We start from the raw sequence: 16307 nt of genomic DNA, 5'->3' as shown, positions 1-16307 counted from the left end.
CCCCCCGGCCAGCCCCACCACATCCCCCACCTTCCCACCAGCCCCACCACATCCCATGCACCCCCAAGCCAGCCCCACCGTCTCCTGCACCCCCCAATCAGCCCCACCACCTCCTGCACCCCCCCCCTCAGCCAGCCCCACCACGGTCCTCACCTTCCCACCAGCCCCACCACCTCCTGCACCCCCACCAGCCCCCCACCTTCTGCACTCCCCAGTCAGCCCCACCACCTCCTGCACCCCCACCTTCTGCACCCCGCAGCCAGCCCCACCACGGCCCCCACCTTCCCACCAGCCCCAACACCTTCTGCACCCCCCCCCAGCCTCCCCACCTTCTGCACCACTAGCCAGCCCCCCCCCTCACAGCCCCCGCCTTCCCACCAGCCCCCCCACATCCCACACCCCCACCATGCCAACCCCACCACGTCCCGCACCCCCCATGCAGCCCCCCCAACCCCCCCTGCCAGCCCCACACCTGAGGCTCCAAGTGCCTCCCTACGCGCCGCTCGCTCCCCTCAGGTTTTTGGGGGGCTGTTTCTCGAGGAGACACCCCCCCCCCCTACTCTGCAGAGGTTCACCCCCGGTGCCTCAGCCCCCCACCCCCCACCCCCCCCCCCCCCCGCCAGCAGCCGGAGAGGAACGAGGGGCGGCGGATGGAGCCAGCGGCGTTTATTGGGGCGGGAGGAGCGGGGCCGGGGCCGGGGTCCCCCGCAGGCGGCGGCGGAGCGGGGGGGCAGGAGCGGGGCTGTCGGGCAGCGGCCGCCGGAGCCCCCGCAGCGGGTCCCGCAGAGCCGCGTTCCCCCGGGGCCGGGGCAGGAGGGTCCCGGGAGGGTTCCGGGAGGCCTCGGAGCTCCTCGTCCCTCGCTGGGGGGCAGCAGAGCCCCGCGGTGGGGCCGGGGAGCGGCCGCCCGGGAGGGAGTGGGATGGGACGAGGAGGGACGGGGAGAGGGATGGGGGGGCGGTGGGATGGGGATGGGAGTGGGGATGGGGATGAGAATGGGGACAGGATGGGGACGGGCGTGGGAATGGGATGGGGATGAGAATGGGAATAGGGATGGGATGGGGATAGGGATGGGGATGGGAATAGGGATGGGATGGGGATGGAGATGGGGATGGAGATTGGAATGAGGATGGGAATAGGGATGGGGATGGGATGGGATGGGGATGAGGATGGGAATAGGGATGGGATGGGGATGGGGATAGGGGTGGAGATGGGACAAGAATGAGGACAGAATGGGGATGGGGATCAAAACGAGGATGGGAATAGGGATGGGTTTAGGATGAGAATGGGGATGGGATGGTGAGTGGATGGAGAGGGGGACAACGATGGGAACAGGGATGGGGATGAGAAAGGGGAGGGGATGAGGATAGGGATGGAGATGGGACAAGAATGGGGACAGGATGGGGAAGGGAATGGGAATGGGATGGGGATGGGGATGAGGATGGGAATAGGGATGGGATGGGGATGGGGATAGGGGTGGAGATGGGACAAGAATGAGGACAGAATGGGGATGGGGATCAAAACGAGGATGGGAATAGGGATGGGTTTAGGATGAGAATGGGGATGGGATGGTGAGTGGATGGGGAGGGGGACAACGATGGGAACAGGGATGGGGATGAGAAAGGGGAGGGGATGAGGATAGGGATGGAGATGGGACAAGAATGGGGACAGGATGGGGATGGAGATGGGGATGGGGATGGGGATAAGGATGGAGATGGGATGAGAATAGGGACAGAACAGGGATGGAGACGGTATTGGGGTTGGGATGGGGTTGGGGTGGGTATGGAAATGGAGATGGGCGTGGGGATGGGGCTAAGATGGGGTCAGGACAGTCTGCATCCTGACACGCAGCCACAGGAAGGTGACCTGCGGGCCCAGCCAGGAGCAAGGGTGGGCAGCTGAGCGTGAAGCCAGGGTGGGCAGCACAGCTGGTGTGAACACAGTGGCCTCTTAGCTGGAGATCGTTGTGACCCCCGCGTCTTCAAAGACCCTCTGGAAGGCGACCTGGAGGGACACGAAGGAGCAGTGCCTCCGGCAGCTCCCCACCAAGAAGTAGATGAAGGGGTTGATGCTGCTGTTGATGCAAGCGAGCAGGAAAACAACCTGGGAGGGCATGTCGGTGTAGCTGAACTGCTGCAGGAAATTCCAGATGCTGAGGGGAACTCCAAAGGTGAGAAAGAAGAGGACAGTGAGGAAGATAGCAATGTAGAGCCTCTTGGGTTGACGTCGCTTGGAGCCACACAGGACCTTAATGAACAGCATCACATTGGAAATGACCATGGGTGGGGCAAAGATGAGGAAGTTGAGGACGTACATGGAGATGAGAGCGATCTGGCAGTGCTGGGCCTCGTGCAACAGGCACAGAGAAGTCACTGCAGCAATGACAGTGATGGAGAGGGCCCAGAGCAGGGCACACACCACGGCCGACAAGTGCTGGGGGCGGTGGCAGCGGTACCAGAGCGGGCAGAGGATGGACACGCACCTCTCGATGCTGATGGCCGTCAGGAGGTACAGGCCCATGTTGTAGGAGAACCACGAGAGCAGGAAAAGTGACCTCAGGTACCTCAAGGGCACAACAGTGGAGCAGGAGACGTTCTGGATGATGTAGAGGAGGGATGAGGTGACCATGAAGAGGAGGAAGGTGAAGTCAGCGACGGCCAGGTTGAGGATGTAGACGGTGATGGGGTTCCTGCGGATGTGGAAGCTGAGGAGCCAGAGGACGGCCCCGTTCCCCACCAGCCCGGAGAGGCAGATGAACACCGTGATGGTGTCTGCAGCCAAGTCGGTGACCTCTACGCTGCACGGGTCTTCTCCGTCGGTCTCCGCCACAGGTGATGTGGGAGGAGGGGATGTCTGGTTCAGGTCCATGGCAGGAGGAAGGACACGGCCCCCAGCTGCAGTCAGAGCGGACGGGGAGTCAGCGGGACCCCGAAGGATGCGGCAGGGCCAGGCGTCCTCGCGATGTGGCACAGCAGGGCTGGGGACAGGGGGGGTGATGGGGGGGGGGGGAGCTGGGAGACTGCCTCACCAGTGATGGGACTGGGGGGTGAGCACGGGGGAGAGGCTGGAGGGGCTTCAGGCACCCAGAAGGAAGGTGCACGTGGGAGCGGTGAGAGGGGCTGCGGGGAGCTCGGGGGGGACGCGAGCAGCTCCCCGGGCTGGGCTCCGGTCCCGACGCCCTACCTTTCCAGGCAGCAGCCTGGGGCCGACCTGCTTGCGTGTCCGAGCGGGGCAGGCTCCCTCCCTCGGGCTCTCCTGCTCACGATCTTCTCCGATGAGGAGAAATGGGGTCTCCACGCCCTCACAAGACCCGAGCAGCCTGTCTCGCCTCCAAATAAAGCTGCTCTTTGGGGCGTTTTTGCAAGATCATGGGTCAGGTGGTAAGAGAGCACTGGGCAGTTTCAGAGACAGAGGCTGCATCACTGAGCCTCTTCTCCCGTCAAATTTCTGTTGGTCTTGCGGGAAAGGAAATGTTTTGTCCGAGAGAATACCCCAGAGGACGGATACTGCAGCAGTTTGCTGTGAAAGAATCTCGATGCTTTTAGGATTCAAACTGATATCTCATTAGACTAGTAATTACCACCTTCCTAATTGTTTTATTGTGCTCCAGTTTCCTCCCTCCACCCTGCCCTGGTGCTGGCATCCTCCTGAGATGGTTCATTACTGTGTGCCTTTGCCTTCCAGCCTCCCGGCATGTGAATCGCCGCTGTTTCTCCTCCGTCTTGGTCGTGCATCAGGCCTGGGTGGGAATTTGGTGTTTGAGCCATCGGTTTGGACTTGCCCAGGTTGGTCTGGGGGCTGCAGTGCCCTCCTGGACCCCCTGGTACCCATCGAGGGAGCTGGGAGGGGACTGGTGGCAGGAGAGCAGGAGATGAGCCAGCCATCGTGCTGGGGGGAATGGCAGGGAACGGCTCACACGACCCCCCCATCCCTCCCTGCACCCCTATACCAGAAGTGGCCTTGGGGTGGCAGAGGAAGGCACTGACTGGAGGGGGTCAGGTCTTGGAGACCTCCAAGCTGGGATGTGGGGGACATGGTCTCTCTTTCCTGCCCAGACCAGCACCGGCTGCCATCCTTGTCATCTCCAGCCACTGGGACCCCCCGTGTGCTGGTGGAGGGACACGGTTGGACAGTGGGCAAGCACCTCCATGGCTCTGGGTGCCCTCTGCTCCTCCAGTAAGGGCAGAAATCCGCTTCTTCATCTCGTTAAACTGGCTAATTGGTGCTAAGGCTGGTAACACCCCTGCCCAGCTCCCCTGGTGCACCCACTGCAGGGCTGGGGGAGCTGGTGAGAGTGGGCACCCACACACGGGGCTCCCCGAGCCCAACCACCACCCAGAAACACCCCAAACGTCCCAAAACCCTTGTGTCTGAGCATCCTCCGAGCTGCCACCACCCAGAGCGGGGCCGTGGGGGGTCCCCATCCCCAGGGAGGGGTGGGCAAGGATCGCTGTGGGTAATACGGGGTGGTAATGGGTCCACCCATGGCACCGTCTGGGACCCCCGGGAGGAGCACGGGGACAGCATGTCCTTGAGCAAAGCGGGGTGCTGCAGCCCGTCCCCACCAGTGTGCTGGGGTCCTGGGGGGGGGGGGGGGCAGGGGCTGCCTGCACCAGTCAGGTCACCCTGGGACAGGGCTTCCCGGCGCGGCGTGGCACGGCGTGGCACAGCACGGCCGGGCAGGGTTGGGCACGGCACATCACCTGGTGTGACAGAAAGGGTGGCACTGGCGCAGGGGGGGGAGGGCAGACCTGTGAGTCACCACCCCACCCCCCACCCCCCCCCCCCCGCCATGGAGCACCTCCCTCCACCCTGGACTTTGCCTCCCACGGGTGCTCGGGGCAATAAAACCCGGGCTGCAGGGGTGGGGATGGGGGGGGCTGGGGCATCAGGGAGGGCCCCAACCTGCAGCAGGCTCGCAGCGGTCAGGGGCACACGCGTGTGTTTGCACGCATGAGGATGGGAGCGTGCCGGGGGGGGGGGGGGGGGGGGAAGAGGGGATAGGAGGGAGCTGTGCAAGCACACGCGTGCACGAATGTGCAAGAGAACCTGCATGGATGTGTGCAAGGAGGAGCCGGGCACGCGGGCAGGTGCGTGTGCGTGCAAAGGGGCTGCACATGCGGGGTGGAGCCACCCGCGCGTGCAGGTGTGCAACAGGCAGCGGCCCCCGCGTGCGGGCAGGCGTGAGAGGGAGCGTTGCACACGCAGGCGGGAGGCGGAGGGGAGCGGGGGCGTGAGCCACGCGTGCGGCGGGACGGTCCCGGGCACGCACACGGAGCAGCTCCACGCGCGTGTGCCAGGCGTCGTGTGCGTGCAAGGACGCCCGTAGGTGCGCGGGCACCCCCCGTACGCGTGTGGACACCCTGCCCGCCCACCCACCCACCCACCCGTGGTGCCCTGGCCGCGGTCACCGCCACCGCCACGGCCCCAGCCCCGAGCGGCGCCACGGGCGGGTCCGGTGGGTGGGTGGGGGCCGCACCCTTGGCCGGGCGGGTGCTTCCCGCCGCCCTGTCCCTGTCGCCGTCCCCGTCGAGGCCAGACAGGCTCCGTGGCCCCGCCGGCCGCCCCCATGCAGCAGGAGCGTGGGGGGCAGAGCCCGGGACCCCCCGAGGTCGAGGTCAAGGCTGTCGTCGTGGGGGACGGGGGCTGCGGGAAGACGTCTCTGCTGGTGGCCTTCGCCAGGGGGGACTTCCCCAAGGTACCGGCCTCCGTGACACCGGTGGGACTCGGTTGCGGGTGGGTTGACGGTCCACGAGTGGGTCCCCACGGAGACCTGCTGCGGCCAGGGGAGGCTCCCGGGAGGGGTGGCACGGGGGGGGGACGGGCACGGTGGCGGTGGCGGGGCTGATTGCAACAGGACATGGGGCTGGGGGGGCGGGGGGCTGCGGGGCTGAGGGACATGCAGCCTGGACATGGGGCTGGGGGGCTCTGCCTCGCCTGGGTGGGGGGGTCACGGGATGGGGAGTGGGGTCTGTCTCACAGCAAGGGCATATACGGGACCAGGGGGGTGCGGGGAGGGGGGGCAGCCCACACAGACCCAGCACCTCTCTCCTGGCCACCCCCCCACCCCCACCCCCACCCCAAATCCCACCGGGGTGTCCCACCTGCCTGAGGCTCGGTGCTGTCTCCCTGGCTGGGGGCAGCTTCTCATGCTTGTGCTGCCCCCACCCTGTTTCCCTCTCCCACCCCCAGGTACCCCTCGTGTCCTGTCCTGCACACACACACACACACACCCAAGGGGGTCCCCTTGGCCTCTGGCCCCCCATGGCTGCCCGTGGGCAGGCGAGACATGTCTCACACCCCCCCTGTCCCCTGCCAGGTCTATGTCCCCACCGTGTTCGAGAAGTACACGGCCTCCCTCCAGGTTGGCGGCAAGCCCGTGAAGATCCACCTCTGGGACACGGCAGGTGGGACAGGAGGGGACGGGGTGGGCAGACGTGTGTCTGTGTCCCCTGGGTGTCCCCCCAGCCCGTGGGTTTCGGGGTGTCCCACACCTATGGGTCATGCCTTGGCGGGGTGTCCCCACGCACTGACCATGGGAGATGGGGGGTTAACTTGCAGCCAGCCAGCCACCATCCCCGAGGATGTCACTGTCAGCAGCGCTGCCTTTCTGTCCCCACGGTGCCCCCAGGCTGGAGGGGGGACCCAGCCCAGTAGGGAACTGGTGTGTAATGGTCTGCTTTTCCACCTGGCAGGACAGGAAGACTATGACAGGCTTCGCCCGCTGTCCTACTCGGACGCCAACATTGTCCTCATCTGCTTTGATGTCACCAACCCCAACAGCTACGACAACGTCCTCACGAAGGTAATGAAGCCCCCGCGGTGGGGGGGGGGGGGGGCTCCCACCCAGCACGGGAGGTGGTGTGGAGCTGGGGCTGCTGCCTGTCCCATGTCCCTATCCCCCGAGTGACGTGTCCCCCACCCCGCAGTGGTACCCGGAGGTGAACCACTTCTGCAAAGGCGTCCCGGTGCTGCTGGTGGGCTGCAAGACCGACCTGCGGCGGGACCGGGAGGTGCTGGGCAAGCTGCAGGAGGGACACTTGGAGCCCATCTCCTACCAGCAGGCAAGTGCCACCCCCCTAGCTGGCCGGGGATGCCCCCCCAGCATGGGGCAGTGGGGGACCCAGGGCCACCCGGGGGGGTCTGACCCCATGGCTCCCCGCAGGGAGAGGCCATGGCCCGGCAGGTCCATGCCGTGTCCTACTTGGAGTGCTCGGCCAGGTACCAGGAGAAGGTTGGGGATATCTTCGTGGAGGCCTGCGGTGCCGCCCTCAGTGCCGCCCGCCGGAGCCAGCGCAGGAGGCGACCCAGGAGGGGCTGCGTGCTCTGCTGAGCCCCCCACCCCTGGCGTAGCCCTGGGGACCTGCTGCTGTCCCCACTGCTCCCCTCCACCACCCCCACCTCGGGACAGCACCTCTGCTTCCAGCTGCTGCCAGACCTCCGCCACCTCCAGAGCTGTGTCACCACCAGACCTCTGCCACCACCAAGACCTCCACCACCTCCAGACCTTTGTCACCTCCAGACCTGTGTCACCTCCAGACCTGTGTCACCCCCAGACCTCTGCCACCTCCAGACCTGCGTCACCTCCAGACCTGTGTCACCCCCAGACCTCTGCCACCTCCAGACCTTTGTCACCTCCAGACCTGTGTCACCCCCAGACCTCTGCCACCACCAGACCTTTGTCACCACCACCGCTGCCATCCTCCCGTCCCCCCTACAAACCCACCCTGGGTCCCCACGGGGTGCCAGCAGGAGGGCACCCCGCGGCACGAAGAAGCAGGAGCCCGACGTCCCAGTGCCCTCGCCCAGTCTGCCCACCCCGAGCCCCGCGGGGAGATGGGGTTCGGGGAGCAGAGAACCGACTTTGGGGGGATGGGGGGTGTCCCCTTCTTGCTGGCGGGCCAGCGAGGAGGGGGCGGCGCGGGGGGGATTTGGGTGCAGTTCTGCCATTAAAGCTCCACAGAGACCAGCGCAGCCCCGTCCCCGCGGGCGGGGGCAGCCCCGGGCCATGGTGGGGAGGGGGCGGCCACGGGCCCTGCGGGAGCCGGACCGGCCCCTCCGGCCTCTGCTGGGACCGGGGGGGCGTGAGCGTGGCTGTAGGGGGGGGGGGGCTGCGTGGGGGCGGGGGGGGGGCAGGTGTGCAAGCGTGTGTGCAGGCATGTACGTGCGTGTGCAGGGGTGAGTGCCTGTGTATAGGGGTGTGCGCGTGTGCGCAGGGGTGGGTGCTGCGTGTGTGCAGGGGTGTCTGTGTGTGTGCAGGGGTGCTGCGTGTGTGCAGGGGTGCGTGCGTGTGCATGGCTGTAGGGGTGGGTGCGTGCGTGCGTGCTTCATGTCTCCAGGGGTGCATGCTGCATGTGCTGCACATGTACAGGGGTGTGCTGCCTGTGCACACGTGTGTATGGGTGGGGGCTGAATGTGTACAGGTGTGTGCTGCATGTGCACAGGTGTGTATACACGTGTGCTGCACGTGTGCATGGGTGGGTGCCTGTGTGCTGCGTGTGTACAGGGGTGTATACACATGTGCTGCACAAATACAGGTGTGTACACACGTGTGCTGCACACATACAGGTGTGTATACACGTGTGCTGCTTGTGTACAGGAGTGCAGGCTGCATGTGCTGCATGTGCACAGATGTGTACACACGTGTGCTGCACACATACAGGTGTGTATACACATGTGCTGCTTGTGTACAGGAGCGCAGGCTGCATGTGCACAGGTGTGTACACACGTGTGCTGCACACGTGCGGGTGTGTATACACGTCTGCAGCACACATACAGGTGTGTATACACATGTGCTGCGTGTGCACAGGGGTGCGTGCACGTGCTGCACACGTACAGGTGTTTGCACGCGCGTGCCGCACGCATACAGGTGTGTGCGCGTGCGTGCTGCACGTGTACAGGTGTGCCTGTGCACACGCCCCTCCGCGCTGACGCGCCTGCACGCGCGCGCACACACACACACACATACACACACACACGCGTGTCCAGGGGCGCCGGCGCCGGCGCGCACCCGCACGCCTGCGCGCACATTCACGCCCATGGCGGCACGCGCGCTTCCGGCGCGCGCGCCCCCGTGCCCGCGCGCACAGCTGCCCACACGCGCGGCGGCAGGTGCGCACAGCCGCGCGCGCACGGAGGGGGCGACTGCCGGTGCCCGCCCCCCGTGCGCGTGCCCGCCGCCAGCACACACTCTCTCTCTAGACGGGGCGTGGCCAATCGGGGGGGGGGGCGGAGCCAGTCCCCGGGCCGCGCGTGCGCGCTCGCTCCCGCTCCGGCGGGGCGGGGCCGCTGGAGTGCGTGCGCGCGCCCGCGCTGTGCCCGGGCGCCGAAGCGGGCCGGGCGCGGGGGTGTGGGGGCGGCGCATGCGCGCGGCGGGCGGCGGGGGAGGCGGCGGGGGGGGGGTCAGGGGAGGTTGCGGGCAGCGCAGGCGCAGTGCGGCGGCCGAGTCAGTGTGTATGTGAGACTCTGACGGGTTCAAAATGGCGGCGGCGGCTCCTGTGTGAGGAGGGGAACCGCGTCCCGGCCGGGGGGCGGCGGGGCGGCGGCGGCGGCGGGCCACGGCGCGGCGGGTGGCGAGGCCGGCGAGCTGTCCGGCACCCGGCGGCGTGGGGGGGTGCGGCGGAGCGCGGCGGCGGGGGGACGCGGCACCGGGCGGACGCGGCACCGGGCCGGGGAGCGGGGCCCGCGGGAGCGGGCAGCGGCCCGGGGCGGCCGGCGGGGCTGTCAGCGCCCGCTCTCCGCGGCGGCCGTGCTGGGGGCGGCGGGGCGCGGGGGGGGGAGGAGACGGCGGGGCCGGGGCGGGAGCGGGGCGGCGCGGCCGGCGGGCCGGGCCCGGGCCTGGGGCGCGATCGCTGCTTGACCCGGGGGTTCCTCCTCCGTCTCTTCTATTTCTCCCCGTCTCGGCGCTAGAAGAGGACAAAGGCGCAGGAGAGACCTGGTGAGCCACTCGCTGGGAGTGGAGGGGCGGGGGTGGGGGGTGTGGGGGGGTGGGGGGTGGCCCGGCACCGGCCCGCCGCCCCCGGCCGACCCCTAAGTTTCCGTGAGTCCCCGGAGAGGGGCCGGGCGGCGGGCGCCGGTCGCCGCCCCCGTCGGGTCGCGGTTGCGGGCGGTGGAGCCGCTGCCCCGGGCCAGGAGGGAGCGGGCGGGTCTCCCCTTCCTTGCGGCCCCCGGGAGGCCGGGCTGGGAAGTTGGTGGGTGTGGGGGGGGGGGGGGAAGGGGGGCGGCGGGACGGGCGGCTCCCGGGACCGGAGGGTGCCGGTTGACAGCTCCCTGGGGACTGACGTCCTGAGCGCCGGCCCAGGGCTTTCCTTCCCCCCCCCCCACCTCCCCGTCGCCGCTTTGTTGTGTCGGACCCCTCGGTCGGGCCGGGACTGCCGCCCTCCTGTCCCGGTGGGGCGGCGGTGGTGGGGCTGGCCCGGGACTGGTTTCCACCGCGGGGGTGGGATGGGGCTGGGGGTTTGCTCGGGGGGTTGGGGGTTGGGGGGGGGGGGGGGGGGGAGGGGGGGGAGTTTTGCCGCGGGTTGTGGCAGCGGGTGTTGCGAGCGGGCTGGCTTGGCTGGTGTGTTGCGCTCCGGGTGTTTATCAACAGAGTTTAGCAAGTGTAGAGAAAGCGCCGAAGTTGCCTCCAGCGGAGCTGGGAAGGCCGGTCCTGAGCGGTACGGGCGGCAGGGATGGGGGAGATGCGAGCGGGAGCTGGAGACGCTCCGCTGTCAAACCGTGCTGGGAGGGTCGGGGAAGAGCAGGATGAAACAAGTTCTCTCCACGCGACGGTAGCGGTTCTGTAACGCTACACGGGGTGGCAGATTTCTTCCCCGAAGGTCTGGTATAGGCGTGGGGATTACGAGCTGTAATATACCTAGGCTTTGGTTTCTCTCTGTTCCTTTAAAAAAAAAAAAGTTTAGGTGCCATCTGATGCCTTGGGAGGTTTTCCCGTGTTATTGTGTGGTGTCACAAGGTGGCAGGTTTTGAGATCTGAGCATGTCGGTCTTCTCAAGACAGGAGTTAGTGCCCTACCTGCAGCTGTGCTGTGTAGGAGAGACCCCATAAACCTTCCCTGTCCGTGGGACGTGTACCTGTGTGGCCTCTCCGGGGTGCCACGGTACGGGGTATCCAGAGGACGGCAGTTGTGTTGTTTGGAGGAGTTGGTTCTCTAACGCCTAATCTTGTACGTTGGGGGAACCAGGCTGCTCCCCAGCTGCTTGTCGAGCATTTGACAGCAGCTTGCCAGCTTCGTACCCCAGTGTGGGCCAACTGAGCTGCCACTTGTGCGGGGAGTAGTGCGGAGCGGAGGCCTTTTCGTGGTCTGAGACCTGCAGCTCATGTCGTGTTACAGAACAGCTGGTAAAGTCATTTACCCGAGGTCATGCCTAAAGTTAGAATGGGAGCGTTAAAAGTTGAGGTGGGCTCATCCACTGTGTTCGCTTAGCCCTGCACAGCGGGGTGACATCGGCCTCAAAATGGGCAAAGAACTGAGGGGTGTAGGTGTCTTGTGTCTGTGTGCCCTGCTTCACTGTTTCCCTCTGCCTTCAAAGGAGGAAGAGGAGGAAGACAGCAGTCCTGGCGTGTCCTTCTCACTCTCTTCAGAAGAGTCGGAGATGGAGCCCGAGGAAGAAAGGATCCGTTACAGCCAAAGACTGGTCAGTATTGGCCTTAAACAATCGTACTCTGTGCTCGGTTCTGTTGCAACTGAAGAAAGAAAAGGCTTTTACGGGCAACAGGTTTAAACAACCCAAAAAAGCCTTGTGGTGGATCGCTGCAGCCTGCCCAGAGGTGTTAGCTCAGCTGGCGGAGGGTTAGATGGCTTCGTGGGTCCTGTTTGTGTCACAAGAGTTTGCCCTAATGAAGGGCACTTGGCTCCTGCACTCTGGAAGAGGGGAGGGTTGGGGGCTGAGACGGAGTCAGATGCTTTGCAAAGCTGCTGGAGAGAAATATGAAATGAGTGGTGGTGCGGTTCCTGGCACGGCAGGTTTTCTCCCTGTGTTTGTAACAAGCAGAGAAGCTGAAATACTGGTGTTACCATTATGTTGGCCTGGGCTCGAGTGGAGCGTGCTGCGAAATCCGAGAAAACCAGCTTCAGCTTCAAGTTCAAATTGACTCGTGCACGTGTCTTCTGCTGGTGTTTTCTTTCGGAGGGAGCTGTTCCAAAAGTCAGGCCCCAGTTAGGCCCTGTCAGGAGCTCTGGCTTGTCTGGGGGTTGCGTTGTTGTTCAGGGGACTGCACGAAACCGGTGGTCTGAGATTTGGGCTGTAACTGTGAGTTACTGCTCTGAGAGCCTGAGATGATATTCCTGGAGATCCTGGGGAAGGAGGGAAGCTGCTGTGTCTCCTGCAGGTCGGCTTGACGTTGTTTTGAGGCAGTAGTAAACCCCTTGGGAAGGGTCAGTGTCAGCTCTGTGATAGCAGAGGCTGTGGTTGAGTTCCTCACTGTGTCACAGCAGTAAATGTACCCTCACCTTCAAGGTGCTGCCTGTAAAGGTAAATCCTTATCCTTTAATACTCTGAAATCATTTGGTGTGAGGCAGCGTGGTCCTCAGCATTAAGCTTTGCCCTCAAGAGCAAGCAGTTCTCGTGGCTCTTATTGCTGCTGGGTGCCTGGCCGTAGAAAGGGTGCTGGGGAGTTGTCGCCAGCATGTTCCTCGTAGGTGGCCTGGGGACAGAAATCCTCTAGTGAGGGTAGAAACGGTTCTTCCAGCACTGGCCCCCGTGGAGAGGAGGATACTGCATAGGCTGTGGTTTGTCCCAACACCCGGTTTACTGAAGGTGTGCCCCTTTTCTGGTGCTGCTCGGTGTCTGTTGCGTGGTTGCTTTTGGCAGAGGGGATTCTCATACTGGATGATTTGGTGACAGACATCTAGACTTTTGTAGTCAGCCACCTTAGCCCGCTTTGGGAACCTGAAGTGACTCTGATTTGAAGCGGTTTTTAATCTTTCCTCTTTTTTGAGAAGGTGCATACAACAACAAAAAAAAAACCCAACCCAAACTGTACTATATCTGTGAGCCCTTCGAGATGACTTGTTTTTCCCCAAGTGCTTTGGTGAATGCTTGAATTTGGCAACGCTGCCAAAAGCAGCAGTCCCACCGCCGCCCTCGTCCTGACCCATGTGTTCCCCACAACTGTGCAGCGCGCGGCTCGAGGTACTGGTTTGACTGGGGAGTGACCATTTCTATAGCCAGCGGTCAGGGTGGCAGGATAGCTTCTCGTGGAGGCGATGCCAGCTTCAGATTTTGGTTGAACTGCAATCTTAGCTACATTTTGACCAGAAGTAGCCCAAAGTGGCTGGATGAAGACATGGCAGACGAAGGGGACTAGAAGCCAGGAACTTAGTGGTTTAAAAATGCTTATAATCTCATAAATAAAAATCATCAGGAAGAGTTGCTGTCCTGGTGTAGGTGGCCTGGACTCCAGCAGGATGTGCTAAGCTGGATAACTGGCAGCACGCTCATGAGCTGCATGCTTATGGGGCTTGGGAAGGCACATGGGCAGCAAGCAGAGCGTGAGGCTCACCTAGGCTTCTGTGGCCTCGTGTGCGTGTTGGCTGTGCTGGCCTGCAGCCGAGAGGAGGAGGCATGACCCCTGTGTGGTGGTTGAGGCTTAGTTCACGCCTCCTGCTTCGCTTTGCTTTGCAACTTCCAGCTTGTTACGCTCTCTTGCTGTGTCAGTGATGCTCTGTTGAAAGATATTGGGGTTTTTTTCCCCTAAGATGCATGCTTTGAAATGTGGGGAGCTCTTCTCTTAGTGTCTCTGGCCCTTGCAGAACAAGGTATCACGGGTGGATTCTCCAGGAGGACAAAAGTGCTGAATGTGACTTATTTGAATATCCTACTCCTACGTATGCCTTGGTCGTGGGAGTTGGTTTTAATATGCCTACATGAAAACTTCTAGGTAGGGAAACAGGTGGTTGGCAGCACAGTGTGTTTCTGCTGCTGTAAGCTGCGTTTCTTGTGTGTGACTAGGGATCAATGTGGGTATGATAGCAAAAGAATAACTATATTTAAAAAATAATCCAAGTGTGATAGTAGTCCTACCAGCCGAACAACCTTGGCCGGAATAGTTTATAGTGGTGAAGGAGCTGATTTAATTACACGGGCAAGGACCATGGTTTGATGTGTTGCTTGCTCCCTGGTGTGTGAGGGTAATTACACCAACAGCATCTTTTGACTGGCTGGTTTCCATCAGGATGTAGAGGAAGTCTTGAGCGTTTTGTGTTATTTTCTTTAGTGAGCAATACTGTTACCTTCCTATGGTTCAACAAAAATCTGATATAAGTGCATGAATTCGTTGGTGTTGGTGAAAGATCTGGATTTTGAGGAGAAATTCACCTCTGCTTCAGATGTAGTCACGCTCCTACAAGACTTCTCTGCCAGTTCACACATCCCTGTGTGGTATAATGGCACTTAGATTAGGTGGGTCGCGCTGCTCTAACTGTGCTTGCTTCCTAGTTCAGGCTCTACCTCCGTGACTCCCAAGATTATAAAGGCCTGGGTGAGTTGGTCTGGACACAGGGATGTCGTTGGGAGGGTGTCTTGCACCCATCTGAAACAATTAGGCTGTGGAAAAAGCTGTGTCCCGGCAGGCTGACCCAGGTAGGGGAAGGCAGCCCGTCGACGATGCTGCGTGAGCGGGGAGAGTGTGCGCAGCAGCGGGTTGAGGGATATCCGTGTTCCTCACCCAGGGATCACCTGGGCCTCCCTGTGCTGTCAGTGGTGGAGGATGGGACACGTCAGGCTCCACAGAGTCGTTTTCCACTAAGCCTGTGTACGTGTTTCTGCTCCTCAGCTCTGTCATGATGCAGCGCTTTGGGGACTGGTTGGAGGTTCTGGCTTTAAAAGCTGTAGACGCCTGTTTTGCAGGCCCTTAATCGAGGAGCTGAAATGCTCTATTGTATCCTGCCCCAGCGACAGTCCAGCCCTGGCACTAACAATGCCATGGTCCCTCTCTGAGACTTGGAAGTCTTCCGCTGACTGTCACTGGGTGGTCACACCCAGCCCGGGTCACACCCAAGCTGTTCAGCTCTCCACGAGGAGGCCAAGGGCACCCTGGCACCTGGAGCCTCGGACTTCTTAAAGGCAGGAGCGGCGACGTGAGCGGTTCTGGCCGTGGGCTAACAGCTCTGGAGAAAAAGAAGTCCAGTCGGTGCGGTGCCCGGGTGCTCTGCCTGCTTCAGGCAGCTTCCTCGCAGAGTACGTTGTCTGCTTTGTGCCACCTCACCAGGACCTCCATGAGGTGATCTGAGACTGAGGAGAAGCTGTTGTGTGTACGTAACTTCGGTTTTTTTTTGGTGACGTTGGATCTGTGTTAGGTCATCAAGCGCGAGGAGGGGCCGCGGGGAAGGAATCTCCTGGTGATGCTCGGGAGCTGTTGAGCAAACTGGCCAGAACATCTCTGGAAACTGCTGCCAGAGGAGCTGTTTGACCCAGCGCTTTCTCTAAGAGGTGCTTGGCGTGCTCGGGGTGAGGGGTGCGTGTGCCTGCCTTGCTGCCGCCGCACCGAGGGCCTGCGGGGTGCTCCGCTGAGGAGGGGGTTTCTCCCCTCCTCCAGTCTTCACCGCACGCAAAGCCGCTTTACGCAGCGAGATCTGCGGAGCTGCCGCAGGGCTCCTCAGCGGGAGACAGGGCTGGTGTCTGCCTGCCCTTCTGCAGGGGAGTCGTTGAGTATTCCTGGGTGCTGGAAGTGTGAGGAAATCTGCTCCAGGGCTAATTTTGCCAGGCCTTTACTGTGAACTGAGACTAGCAAGACTCTGTGAATGACGAGTTGGGATTAGCACATCCCCGCAGTGATGCCCAACGCTTTCAGTGACAACACTCGGGGTGAGGAATGAAGGGCAGCAGCGTTGGATCCCCTCAGAATGGCTTGGGGCAGCATTGGCGAGTGCCATTACCCTAACAACAAGGTCGTGGGCTCTGTGCTGCTGTCAAGTCAGCAGTCTGTATCTCAGGGTGTGGTTCCAAGATTGCCGGCGTGGCAGAGCTGGTTGAAGAGGTTTTCTCCCTCCCTCTGTTACTGCCTCAGGAGCTGATGCCCCTGAGCGGAATGCTGCTTCAGGGAATTGTGGATCGTGCTCCAGATGAAAGTTGGCAGCGGGGGACACATCTAATCCCAAATTGTTGTCTGTGCTGGGCTGGTGAGCTAGGTGCCCCACCAGCAAACCTGATGAGAGTGGAGAGGGGGCAGTCTGAGCTGGGGAGATGGGGCGGGGTAGGAACCTCTTAAACTGGCTCTGCTGCTGGAGAGAGCCTGTGGTGGAGCCTCCCCTTCCCTCGGGGTGGTGGGTGCTCGCTGGGGCTCGGGCACAGCTCCTGCTGAAGGTATT

The 16307-nt window shown here is 62.8% G+C and overlaps 3 protein-coding genes across 3 annotated transcripts in view; 2 read left to right on the top strand and 1 right to left on the bottom strand.

The window, feature by feature from the left end:
• Window positions 1-1948: 1948 nt before the first annotated feature.
• LOC147414598 (mas-related G protein-coupled receptor member H-like) lies at window positions 1949-2866 on the bottom strand. The gene has a single exon (XM_086472348.1). It carries the CDS (start codon window positions 2864-2866, stop codon window positions 1949-1951), a length of 918 nt encoding a protein of 305 aa, XP_086328474.1.
• A 2701-nt stretch (window positions 2867-5567) lies between these two features.
• On the top strand, window positions 5568-7331 carry LOC104353190 (rho-related GTP-binding protein RhoF-like). The gene is made up of 5 exons (XM_086472389.1): window positions 5568-5696; window positions 6318-6405; window positions 6694-6803; window positions 6928-7062; window positions 7164-7331. Exons 1-5 carry the CDS (start codon window positions 5568-5570, stop codon window positions 7329-7331), a joined length of 630 nt encoding a protein of 209 aa, XP_086328515.1.
• A 2136-nt stretch (window positions 7332-9467) lies between these two features.
• The window catches only part of KDM2A (lysine demethylase 2A), a 48028-nt gene continuing 41188 nt past the window's right edge, over window positions 9468-16307 (top strand). Inside the window, exons 1-3 of the mRNA XM_086472410.1 lie at window positions 9468-9497; window positions 9908-9935; window positions 11530-11634. Coding sequence (XP_086328536.1) covers window positions 9478-9497; window positions 9908-9935; window positions 11530-11634 — 153 coding nt within the window. The 5' untranslated portion in view covers window positions 9468-9477. The remainder of the gene's footprint in view (window positions 9498-9907; window positions 9936-11529; window positions 11635-16307) is intronic.

Source organism: Leptosomus discolor, chromosome 12 (assembly GCF_034619465.1).
Source record: "Leptosomus discolor isolate bLepDis1 chromosome 12, bLepDis1.hap2, whole genome shotgun sequence".
Lineage (NCBI taxonomy): Eukaryota > Metazoa > Chordata > Aves > Leptosomiformes > Leptosomidae > Leptosomus > Leptosomus discolor.
This window is presented reverse-complemented; position numbering and strand designations above follow the sequence as displayed.

Excerpts from the sequence above, each read along its gene's own strand:
- LOC104353190 (XM_086472389.1), top strand. The coding sequence starts at position 5,568 with ATGCAGCAGGAGCGTGGGGGGCAGAGCCCGGGACCCCCCGAGGTCGAG. Across the intron at positions 6,804-6,927 it reads ACGACAACGTCCTCACGAAG|TGGTACCCGGAGGTGAACCA; the intron begins GTAATGAAGCCC and ends CCCACCCCGCAG. Across the intron at positions 7,063-7,163 it reads AGCCCATCTCCTACCAGCAG|GGAGAGGCCATGGCCCGGCA; the intron begins GCAAGTGCCACC and ends GGCTCCCCGCAG.
- LOC147414598 (XM_086472348.1), bottom strand. The coding sequence starts at position 2,866 with ATGGACCTGAACCAGACATCCCCTCCTCCCACATCACCTGTGGCGGAG.